Raw genomic sequence first — 12156 nt, forward strand, 5'->3', positions numbered from 1 at the left:
GATCATTGTGATTGTGATTGTGTTAGATCTTCGTGTTCGTGAGTTTCCTACTCTGTGTTTCCTCGTGTTCCGTGTTCCCGTGTTTTCCTCGTGTTCCTCGAGAATTCCATGCATGTTAGTTCTTCGTGTTTTGTTAATTTGGACTTTGTTAATAAAACTTCCTGCACCAGAAAGAGTCTCTCCAGTACTGCATTTGGGTCCTGCCTGCTCCCTGCGATGCTCGCACATGACAAGGGGACATTCCACTGCTGAGGGAGATGAGTCCAATGACAGAGAGAAGACACACAGTCACAAGTAAAAACATTATAAAAAAAATAGATTAAGAAAAAAAGTTTGTTTCATCAAATATCTTTACTTTTAAAAAACATTTAAACTAGAATGCATTCAGTGAGTAAAAGAAAAGTTCTGTTCTAGGACTAATTAATGCACCTGCTATTTTCTTTGTCCTAGGGATCAATTTAGTGACTCAGAGGAGGAGTCATTGGCCATCTCTCCCCAGCAGGTGGGCGGCAGTTGGCCATTGGACCGAGCAGAAGATTCAGACAACCAGCATAACGTCAGACGAACTGGGCGAACGCCCATTAATATTCCTCCTGTGACTGTCACCTCCCCGCCTGGAGAGACCACCCTCATATAAAGTCTGTGTCAAGTTACCAATCAAGTTTAACCTCTATGACCAATGCGGGATTTACTGCAGTTATACAGTGGTATGAAAACGTTTGGGCACCCCTGATCATTTTCAAGATTTTCCTTTATGTATCATTGGTTGTTCGGGACAGCAATTTCAATTAAATATATCATATAGCAAACAAACACAGTGATATTTAAGAAGTGTTGCGCCGGGGCTGGATACTTCAACAAGACAACGACCCTAAACACCGCTCAAATTCTACCAAAGCATTCATGCAGAGGAACAAGTACAACGTTCTGGAATGGCCATCTCAGTCCCCAGACCTGAATATCATTGAAAATCTGTGGTCTGTTTTAAAGCGGGCTGTCCATGCTCGGAAACCATCAAACCTGACTGAACTGGAGATGTTTTGTAAAGAAGAATGGTCAAAAATACCTTCAACCAGAATCCAGACCCTCATTGGAAGCTATAGGAAGCGTTTAGAGGCTGTTATTTCTGCAAAAGGAGGATCTACTAAATATTGATGTAATTTTTCTGTTGGGGTGCCCAAATTTATGCACCTGCCTACTTTTGTTTAAGAAATTATTGCACACTTTACGTCCTATAAACTGCTTAAATATCACTGTGTTTGTTTGCTATATGATATATTTAATTGAAATTGCTGTTCCGAACAACCAATGATACATAAAGGAAAATCTTGAAAATGATCAGGGGTGCCCAAACTTTTTCATACCACTGTATATAAAAAAACAACCAGATTTGTAATAATTACATTGCACATGTGATGCTCAGAGGGTAAATGCACTTGAAGTTTACTGTTTGATACTAAAGTAGTTACACTGTTTCTGATTGATGAAGATATAACTAATCTTCGAAATCATGTTTTACTATTTGTAACAAGTCTATCCATACTCCCTGTCATATCTCCCGTTTGTCACATCACAGAGTGAGGCGCCTGTGTCACTACATTGTGACATTGCATTACTTTGAGATGTCCATTCTAATTGTCATTGCAATGAGCAGCATCGCCTTAGCAGCAGAGGATCCAGTTTGGACCAACGCCCCTCGCAACAATGTGAGACACAGTGAACGTGGATATACCCGTAAAAACACATTCACATACAGCTGTACAGTGTAGTGTACAGCTGTATGTTCTTCATATTGCTCTAATGTTGTCTCTGTGTCTGCAGGTACTGAAATATCTGGATTATGCCTTCACTGGTGTTTTCACTTTTGAAATGGTCATCAAGGTGAATACTTAAACAGTACTACTGTGATTTTGTAAGATGTTCTTTAGACTGTTCACATGCTCAAAATATCATTACAAGTGCAATGCAACAAAAAAGGTTCTTTAAAAGATACCATTGTGTATGTCTAGCATAGTCATTGTGTATATTAGAAATAGTATAATACCAGATGAAGAAAAACAGATTTCTTGCTGGACATGCAGACAGCAGGATGGACAGTTTTGCAATTATTATTCACAAATTAACCACAATATAAAGTCTGAATTTAATTTTAGTTAAAAAGATAATTGTAACTACCGCTGCCTTAGTTAGTTTGTTACTTAGGTTAAATTCAGGTCAAGAAGTCAGAAAATCAGGCATTTTTCTCTATAAACTTTGCTAAATTAATTTTGGACTTTGACCAAACAACACACGTATTCGTTGAAGCTTCTGTGACGTAAAACAAATAATTTTAACCACATTGTAAATTGTATTTAATTTAAAAGTAGGTACAGTTAACATTGTTTTTGGTCCAGATGGTGGATCTGGGCCTGCTGCTTCACCCTGGATCCTACTTCAGAGACCTGTGGAACATTCTGGACTTCATAGTGGTCAGTGGGGCGCTGGTGGCTTTTGCATTTTCGTAAGTTCAACACCTCCTTTATTTGTAATAAGAATTTTCCAATGGGAAGTCATTAGATACTTTATACAACTCAATTAGTTCAGGAAAGGTGGGGAAATTGAATTGAAAATGTAATGGTTATTAAAATGTCACTAAAAAAAGCCATTGAAAAGTGCTGTGGTTTTATCTGTCAGTCCTGTTGTGGCAGTGTGTTTATTGACATGACCCACTTCTTGTCTCTGTCCTGGGATCATTGTGAAGGAGCTTCATGGGGTAATGCCTCCTCTGTCTCTCTCATCTTTGCTTGATGGCACATTATCTGTGTGTATGAACAGTGTGTGAGTCAAAAACATACATGTCTGCTGCTGCACAACCAAGCAATCTCCTTATATTCTGTCTGATGTCTAAACATATCCAGCTCCATATTTTACTGCTTATTGTGAAAATGAAAAGGGTAGTGGAATGTTATTACACACATACTTTTATATGAATTAGGGCTGTCAAAATTAATCTTTTAATCACATACATTTTTTATATGTGATTATGATCATATTAATCAGATTAAATTTATTAGGCCATGATTAGAATGACCTTGAGTAATTCCACCATCCCTGTTGTTGCTCTAGTGCGCAGTTGATACCACTTTATTATTTGCAAACATGGTGGGAAACATTTTTTGTTTCACGCAGCACTTCAAACTGAAAATGTCATCCTAACGCCCAGTGTCTTTGTCGTGGCTTCAACTTTCTGTCAGATGCCTGACTTGTGTCAAAGCAGCCTCACTGAGCGCAGGGTAGTAAGTAACTTACTGACTGACAAAATTGTCAAATGCGTCATGAGGAACTGTTGTCTGATTAATATTGTTGCAGACAGCTGCACCAATGTTTTCAAAGAAACTCTTGAAACTTTCTACAAGCTACCATCAAGATGTACAGTAATGAATCAAATCCACCAACTCTATTAAGTTCAATTCTGAGATATATTTTTATTACCATATTAATAATTTCATCATTTGGTTTAGTAACAAATAAAAACCAGTGAAACATGTCAAAGACCCATTTTTATTTGTCCTTCTGTTCCAACAATATACAGAAAAGAATAGTTTTTCTGTTATATTAAGATAAGTTAATAAATCTTAATGAATCGTGATTTATCCTGACTAATTATGATCAGGATTAATCATAATTAATCAACAAACACCCAACAAATATTAGTTAAAAATTGTAATCATTCAACAGTCCTAATATAAACTTTACATATGGCTCCTACAGGTGGCAGCATGACCTGGTGTTAAGGAAGCTGGCAGAGGTGGCGGAATCATGCAGACAGGAGGCCAACAACAAACCTTCCACCTCAGCAAGACATCCCATATGGTTTGCAAAGGGTCGACCTGGAGGGGCAGCTCCAATTCCCCAGGGAGATCACAGAAACTTCGCTCCAGCCAGATTTAATCATGTGGTCAGAACCACACAGGACCGTTCTGATGGTGGAGCTCACCGTCCCATGCAAGGAATGCATGGAGGCTGCCAACGAGCAGAAACATGCAAAGTATGCAGACTTAGCAGCAGAATGCAGAGAGGCCAGCTGGAAAGCCATCACGTGCCCCGTTGAAGTAGGATGCAGGGGCTTGTTGGGTCCTCAACTGTACGACTGCTCCGTGACATGGGATGCACAAAAGCAGGGTGCAGGAAAGCCATTAGGGAACTGGCAGAAGAGGCAGAAAAGGGCAGCTTCTGGCTGTGGCTAAGGAAGAAAGAGGGGAGTTGGGGGCCAAATAAAACGTGACCCATTCACCTCAACGTAAATTTACCCGCAATAGTTAATTTCAAACACAATAGACATAATTAAATAATAAACTGTAACCTTAGCTCAAAAACAGGAGCAACAGATTAAGTTAGGAAGTAATGTTAATAAACCTAATAGTAATTAATTAGCAAGACACACCCTGGGCTCTTCCTAGGCGGAGAGTGTCTAGTGTTAATGGCTGAAACACTCGATGATCCCAAGGTCCATTATTGAAGATGTGTCTTACAATAAAATTATCCGAAACAACCAACTCATCCTAAAAAGCCACAATCCGGTAATACACCCCATTCCACCCCAGCCCCTTCACCCTGAAGATAAGTATAAGGATGACCCCAATAATTCCCCTGCCACAGCCCTATTACCCACCCCTTGATCATACCAAGGAAAATCACCCTTGAGGTAAGTTGTTACCACTAGTGACACTATGGCACTAGTGGTGCCCAGGGAGGTGTTCAGATGAACACACTTGCACAAAGGCACTGGTGGAGGTGACAACTGTGACTACTGTGGATCCAGTGACTACTGTGAAAGGTCAGCTGGTGTCCAGGGAAGACTGGAGGACATCCAGGAGAGACTGAATGACCGCAGAAAAGTCTGCATTGGGGGTGGCAGGCTAGTTACCTTACCCACCGGTCCCAAGCGGGACACCCCAAACAAACCACAAAGAGAAACAACCCAATGGCCCTCTGAGAGGCGAGATGAAAGAAGGAAAAGGAGAAGAGCAACTTCTTTAAAAAACCCTTCAAGCACCCAAGACGGCTTCTAGAGGACAAGAGAAGCTGGAAGCTGGGGATCACACATTCAGAGCTGGAGAATTATTTCAGAGAGCATTACAGTGACCCAGCAAGATCAACTCCACTGGGGTCACCTGGTTATGTTCCTCGCCTAGCCCCCCCATCCTTCCCATTCAATGCTGCTCTCCCTAAACTCAGTGAGGTCGCGGAAGTTGTCCGGAAAGCGAGAGCAGCCTCAGCCCCAGGCCCCAACGGGACACCTTACAAGCTGTACAAGTGTTGCCCAAGGGTCCGGAGACTTCTGTGGAACCTCATGAGGGTGGCCTGGAAGAACCAAGTCATCCCCTCAGAGTGGCAAAGGGCAGTCACAGTTTTTATCCCGAAGGAGGCGATATCCACCACCGTCAGCCAGTTCGGGAGCATCGCACTCCTGAATGTTGAAGGGAAGATCTTTTTCTCCGTATTGGCCATGAGGCTGACCAATTACCTGACTAGCAACAGGTACATTGACACCAGCTGACAGAAAGCAGGTGTGCAAGGATTCCTAGGGTGTGTGGAACACTCTGCAGTCATATGGGAGCAGATCCAGAGAGCGAAAATGGAGAGAGGTGACCTGCATGTGGTATGGCTGGACCTTGCCTACGCGTACGGATCCGTCCCCCACCAACTCATCGAGTATGCCCTGGACTTCTTCCATATCCCTGGCTCCATCAGAACCTTGGTAGCCAAGTACTTTGAAGACCTCAAGATGTGCTGCACCCATCAGGACTACACTACAGGATGACAACAGGGGGGCTGGATGTCAAGGGAAGGCGTCACAGACAGGCCCCTGGCGTGGGCTCATATGCGGAAGATCCCCCAGGCCAGGCTCAGCTTCCTGATCAGGTCTTCCAACGACACCCTGCCTGTCCCAGAAATCCCCACTAGTGGTTTGGTTACATATAGTTTGCAAAGGACGGAGAGAACATCAACCTCCCTCGTCAGAGAGTAACATCAACAGTACTCTCACCAGGCAGTGAGTGGTCGATGAGGGTCAACCTTGGGAGGCAGCTCCAATTCCTTAGGGAGATCACAGAAACTTCGCTCCAGCCAGATTTAATCATGTGGTCAGAACCACACAGGGCCGTTCTGATGGTGGAGCTCACCGTCCCATGCGAGGAAGGCATGGAGGCTGCCAACGAGCAGAAACATGCGAAGTATGCAGACTTAGCAGCAGAATGCAGAGAGGCCAGCTGGAAAACCATCACGTGCCCCGTTGAAGTAGGACGCAGGGGCTTGTTGGGTCCTCAACTGTACGACTGCTCCGTGACATGGGATGCACAAAAGCAGGGTGCAGGAAAGCCATCAGGGAACTGGCAGAAGAGGCAGAAAAGGGCAGCTTTTGGCTGTGGCTAAGAAAGAAAGAGGGGCGTTGGGGGCCAAATAAAACATGACCCATTCACATCAACGTAAATTTACCCGCAATAGTTAATTTCAAACACAATAGACATAATTAAATAATAAACTGTAACCTTAGTTCAAAAACAGCAGCAACAGATTAAGTTAGGAAGCAATGTTAATAAACCTAATAGTAATTAATTAGCAAGACACACCCTGGGGCCTTTCTAGGTGGAGAGTGTCTAGTGTTAATGGCTGTAACACTCAATGACCCCAAGGTCCACTACGGAAGATGTGTCTTACAATAAGATAGTACAAATTATCGGAAACAACCAACTAATCCTAAAAAGCCATAATCCAGTAATGCACCCCATTCTACCCCATCCCTTACCCCAGCCCCTTCAACCTGAAAGTAAGTATAAGGATGACTCCATCAATTCCTCAATCATACCAAGGAAAATCACCCTTGAGGTAAGTTGGCACCACTAGTGACACTCAGGCACTAGTGGTGCCCAGGGAGGTGTTCAGATGAACACGCTTGCACAAAGGCACTGGTAGAGGTGCGTCAGGCAGCAATGCCCAGCAGGCAGACCGTCAGCCTGTATCATCATATGTAAACCAAAATTTTCCCAATGAATATTTCTCTGAGAATAGTACACAAAGAAATGACTTACATAATATATATGTATATAATAAATAAAAAAATATATGTCTGTCCTCATAAGGAGAAAAGCAATGTCTCTATGAAAGAGGAGACTCATTGTATACATATTTAAGTATTGTGTAATTTGGTAAGTTGATTCTATTCTCCATCTTAAAAGATGGACATGAACTAAAACATGAATAAAAGATTGGCCAGCAGGTGGCAGAAGAAGCAGCATTGGAGTTGAACCAGCAGCATAATTACTACATCTAAGCCTACAATTAGCATACTTTATAAGTAAGTATTTTTTTTTCAATAACATACTTTATAAACTTATGTTATTTGGGTATTTTTTCAGAATAAAAAACAATTAACCTTTAAAACTTACTTCACCATCATGATCCTGGACCAAAATAGTGTTTTCTTTGTATATCCATGCACGGACAGAGATAATTCTCTCCCTGTGTATTTTTTTAGTGTGGCCTAATTGTATGCTGGGCTGATGGTTTTGAGCTTAACTGATACAAACAGCTGTTAAAATGAATCTATGTTATAAGATATGATATAAGGGCAGATTTCTTGTAGGGATGAGTGTAACCCGCAGCCTTCACTGACATGTCTAAAACCCATTACATTCTGTCCATCTGGGACCCCACTGTACTTGACATTTGTGTGCTTGGCTGAGGGTCCGTCCTCCATGCCGTACTTCGTCACAGTGGAGCATGTCACCTGTGTCTTCCTCATCGTTTTATTTCTCTATCTTTCACTGGGAGTTCTCCTCAGCACTAACCCTGACACAGGCCTTAGACAAACCATCTTTTATTCCTGTAATTGATCAGAAGCTCTGTGCTGTAACCAGCCAGCTGCTGTCAGAGGGCATGGCTTCATCTCAGGGGACGTCAATCTCCTCCATGGTCTTAGCAGGCAGTGTATTATGATAGACTTTATGACGTATGACGTTCACCATCTATTTTTAATGACTGTAGCATCACATCATGTCCATTTACATGTGCACTAAATGGTATTCATCAGACTTGGATCCATTATATCAAGACATAATCTGTACTGAACAGCTTTTCTGAATGATTTGGAGTCACAATGTGATAAAAGTTACATGAGGGAAATAACAAAATAAACCTTAAAGCAAGTGTTTAAATCAAATGCATACTAGTTAGATATGATGTCAAACACCCACACAGTAGTCAATTCTAATTATCTAATTTTATATACATTTTTATATTATCAAAATCATGTTCTAAATAAGAATATCTAAAATCATCATTAAGACGACAGTCAGGAAAATGTAACTAATGCTATGAATTATGTATGAACTAGTATCAAATTACATAAAGTATAAACAAAGCTTACTCCTCTTGATAATGCTATATTGAATTTGAAATAATCCTTAGCAGTATTAAATATAAATAAAACTGTGATTTTATCCTATTCTTTATCCTACACACACAACTCAACAGATGATTGACATCTGTCATTTCTGTCATCACTTGTCATAAAATGCTACAGAGGTTGTTTGTCTTTAGATTTGTCTTGACAACATCAGACCAAAGCACCTCCATCAAAATGAACTCTGATGATTCATTAGTCATGTCATCGTATCATTCAGGAAATGAGCGGCACCTATTGGTGCATGTGTCATGCTTGTTGCTGCAAAACTGCACCTGCTAACCTGGAAACTTTGCCTTACATCTGGGATTCTGTTGCTGTTTTTTTGTCTGAATGTAAAGTAGATTAGCAAAGATGTAACAGCTATTAATTAAGCTGTTACATCTTTGCTAATCTACTTTACATTGGTATTTAGAGGAGTTATTTCAGCGTTTGATTTTTGTTCAAAGTTACGATTTTGAGTGAGATGTTGTAGGAGCAAGTAATAACAGACAGAATGCCTGCTCTGATCGACTCAGCTTCTTATCACATGTTCTGTTCCATCCTCATGTGGCCTGATATGTTTGAATCCATTGTGTATCTTCAAACTTCACTGTGATTTCTATAGATCTTTTTCATATACCAACTGACACATTTCCACATTTTCATGTGCATCTTCACGAATGGAAAACTTGTGTTGTCATCTGATGCAAACATGTGCTTTTATTTTGTTTGTATGTGTGAAGCATCCATAAAATTACTGTACCTTGTTTTACCACTGTTTTCCCCCAAGTAGATTGCAACACGGTGTAACCAGGAGGGGAACCCTCCTATGCCACTTTCCCCAAAAAACCCTGTCCCCTGAACCTTACACCCATATCTTAATCCTAACCCCTCCACCCCAAATCCAACCCCCCTCTAACTTCCATTCTTCTGCTTAGATCGGCTTCATGAATTAATAAACCAGTAAACCCATATGCTGGTGATTTCCTTTTACACAACAGTAACCACAACAGTACCATGACAGCTTTCAAATGAAACCTGCCTCAGTCTGAAAAACCACTGATGGTTTCATTCACTTTATTCCAAAATGCTATATTGATTTTTTTGATTAACTTTTTGGTTAAGTATTTAAATGTTTTCCTTACATAAATAAATTGACCGAAATAGTCGAGATCATCCATCCATCCATTTTCATCCGCTTATCCATTACCGGGTCGCGGGGGCAGCAGTTGCCATCCAAATCGCATTGCACCGTACCAACCCCCCAAACCTTCCTGCGGGTGGTGAGTCCACTGGAAGGTATTAACCGCCCTAACCGGGATTCAAACTTGCCCAGGAGGTGAACCCTGGGGTTCCACACCGATGACAGAGACATTGCCAAAGCGCCACTCGTTGAGATCATCAATTCTGTTAACTAATTCTTACTATTGCATTTTGGAATGAAAGGTGTCATGTAGACGTTAGTGTGTTATTTTAACAATGACTGATTTTCATTTTCTACCTTTTTCACAACATCCACTGTCAACAAACCTGAACCTAACTTATGGGTAAAACTGGTATTGTTGCACTTTAATCTTTAGGTAAAGGCGTTAAAGGACATTTCAGAATTGTTAGGTGTCGACTGCTTGTATTTTTTAAATAGTGATCAACAAACAATGTGAACTGAGACAATGTTGAGGAGAGGGACTGCACGTTTTTAAAAAATGGCCCTTTGGCAAGCTAATGGTTGCTTGCAAGTGACATGTTGGAGACCTCCAAAACTGCACCTGCTAACCTGGAAACTTTGCCTTACATCTGGGATTCTGTTGCTGTTTTTTTTGTCTGAATGTAAAGTAGATTAGCAAAGATGTAACAGCTTAATGAATAGCTGTTACATCTTTAGCTAATCTACTTTACATTGGTATTTTTTATACACGTTGGAGACCTCTGCTGTAGTCTTTTCTGTTCATTCTTGTTCACTAGCAAACCTGGTTTAAGAAAACTAGATGACCTTTGAAGGAGCTACTGCAGTAGTTTTTAAACACTTACCATCTACCGTCACATCCTTAAACCTGTTTCCAACTCAACAGGAGTGATCTGTGGCTCACACCGTCTTACATGAACTAGGACTCCAAGGTTGTTGTTGTTGTTTTGTTGCATTCATTAACCCAGCTGATCTAAACACATCTGAGTCATATCCTATAACATTTCATAAATAGTCCCCAGTGTGAACTTTTGTTGTTTGTCCATTTAACCAAAAATAAAAAACAGGAGTATTTATTATTTATTTAAACATTTGTAAATACATACTGTCTGAGGTCTGTTTCAGGATGCAAGGTTTACAAAATGCCCAGCGGAAGTCTAAACCTTATGTTGAGCCTGAAGTAACATTTTATTGTAACATCTTGGTAAATGTAAAAGCACAAATACATTAACATCCTGCAAAGACTGGAATATAGAAGTTTAAATAAATAACAGTATAAATAAGTAACAGTCCCATGGTGTGTGGTTTAAGAGTCAGTGTGGAAGGAGTAAGAGGAGCAAGGTGTGTAAAGAGAATAAAATGGGAATGCTTCTTGTTCCCAAGTGGTCTAGGAGAACACATGTAAATATTAGAAAAATATTTAGGAATTGAAACAAAGCATCCTAAGCATTTTGTTCTGTAAAATTTACCACATCTCTGTGTAACATACATTACACTAAGTATTTTGGTCAAAGGAACACTTACACAAAACTTAAATGCTATGCATTTACAAAGATAAAAATGATAAAAATGTTATTTAACTGCTTTGTGCCTGAAATGCTAAATAAAAGTTGATGTATACTTGACTGACAGCAAAGCTTTTTGGCAAAGACAAAAACAAACCCAGGATTTGAAGTTTAATGGTCACACTTACTGAAACACACCACTGATCACTGCAGGTTGTATGGAAAAAATGATTGGTGTCTGTGGTTGTTTCTAAGACTGGTTAGCTCTTCCAGGGGGACCAAAGGCAAAGACATCAGCACCATCAAATCCCTGAGGGTTCTCAGAGTTCTTAGGCCACTCAAGACCATTAAACGACTGCCAAAATTAAAGGTTTCCTTTTTTACAGTCAATCAGTTACCTGAACAAGTTTGAGTGTATGATAACCGATTATCAAACAATTGACAAATTGATGGGATGCTATTGTACTGACTTAAAAAACGTTTTTCAATGAGCTTTTTGCATTGGTTCTCAGGCAGTGTTTGACTGTGTGGTCAACTCGTTAAAGAACGTGCTGAACATCCTCATCGTATACATCCTCTTCATGTTCATCTTCGCTGTCATCGCAGTTCAGCTCTTCAAAGGGAAGTTTTTCTACTGCACAGATGAATCCAAAGGGCTGCAGAGGGACTGCAAGTATGTCCAACAACGCTTCAGAGCCTCAAAGTTACACCTGTGTTCTCCTGCGGTCACTCAGCTTCATCTATACCTTCATGTCTTTTCAGAGGACAGTTCTTGGACCACGATAAAGATGAGGTATCTGCCATGCCAAGGGAGTGGAAAAAATACGAGTTCCACTATGACAATGTGCTGTGGGCTTTCCTCACTCTCTTCATGGTCTCCACTGGGGAAGGCTGGCCAACGTTTGTATAGCTCATCAACGTCTTCATGTCACTCTTACCGTTTCTCTCTTGTTGACATGATTTTGTTCTCGTTTTGTTTTTTTCTCCTTTTCTGCAGAGTACTGAAGCATTCAGTTGATGCCACCTTCGAGGATCAAGGCCCC

At 40.7% G+C, this 12156-nt stretch overlaps 2 protein-coding genes across 3 annotated transcripts in view; one reads left to right on the forward strand and one right to left on the reverse strand.

Annotated features, from left to right (window-relative positions):
- Positions 1-12156, reverse strand: part of LOC103397289 (calmodulin-regulated spectrin-associated protein 1-B-like) — a 411725-nt gene that overhangs the window by 30095 nt on the left and 369474 nt on the right. The gene's annotated exons all lie outside the window — the stretch shown is intronic.
- On the forward strand, positions 1360-12135 carry LOC103397284 (uncharacterized). Of its 2 annotated transcripts, XR_003048774.1 has the most exons (5): positions 1360-1706; positions 1822-1881; positions 2394-2500; positions 11387-11786; positions 11876-12135. XR_003048774.1 is itself a non-coding variant. In XM_025052743.1 (4 exons), exons 1-4 carry the CDS (start codon positions 1623-1625, stop codon positions 4088-4090), a joined length of 591 nt encoding a protein of 196 aa, XP_024908511.1. In that variant the 5' UTR covers positions 1360-1622; the 3' UTR covers positions 4091-8743. The 2 variants fall into 2 exon arrangements, 1 of the variants encoding a protein (XP_024908511.1); XM_025052743.1 differs by lacking the exons at positions 11387-11786; positions 11876-12135 and adding an exon at positions 3751-8743.

This window comes from Cynoglossus semilaevis, chromosome W (assembly GCF_000523025.1).
Source record: "Cynoglossus semilaevis isolate Cse_v1.0 chromosome W, Cse_v1.0, whole genome shotgun sequence".
In the NCBI taxonomy this organism is placed as follows: Eukaryota; Metazoa; Chordata; class Actinopteri; order Pleuronectiformes; family Cynoglossidae; genus Cynoglossus; species Cynoglossus semilaevis.

What these genes read in the sequence shown, in the direction of transcription:
- LOC103397284 (XM_025052743.1), top strand. Translation starts at nt 1,623, where the DNA reads ATGTCCATTCTAATTGTCATTGCAATGAGCAGCATCGCCTTAGCAGCA. An exon ending in CCAACGCCCCTCGCAACAAT is followed by an intron (nt 1,707 to 1,821) that starts GTGAGACACAGT and finishes CTGTGTCTGCAG; the next exon opens with GTACTGAAATATCTGGATTA. An exon ending in CTTTTGAAATGGTCATCAAG is followed by an intron (nt 1,882 to 2,393) that starts GTGAATACTTAA and finishes TTTTTGGTCCAG; the next exon opens with ATGGTGGATCTGGGCCTGCT.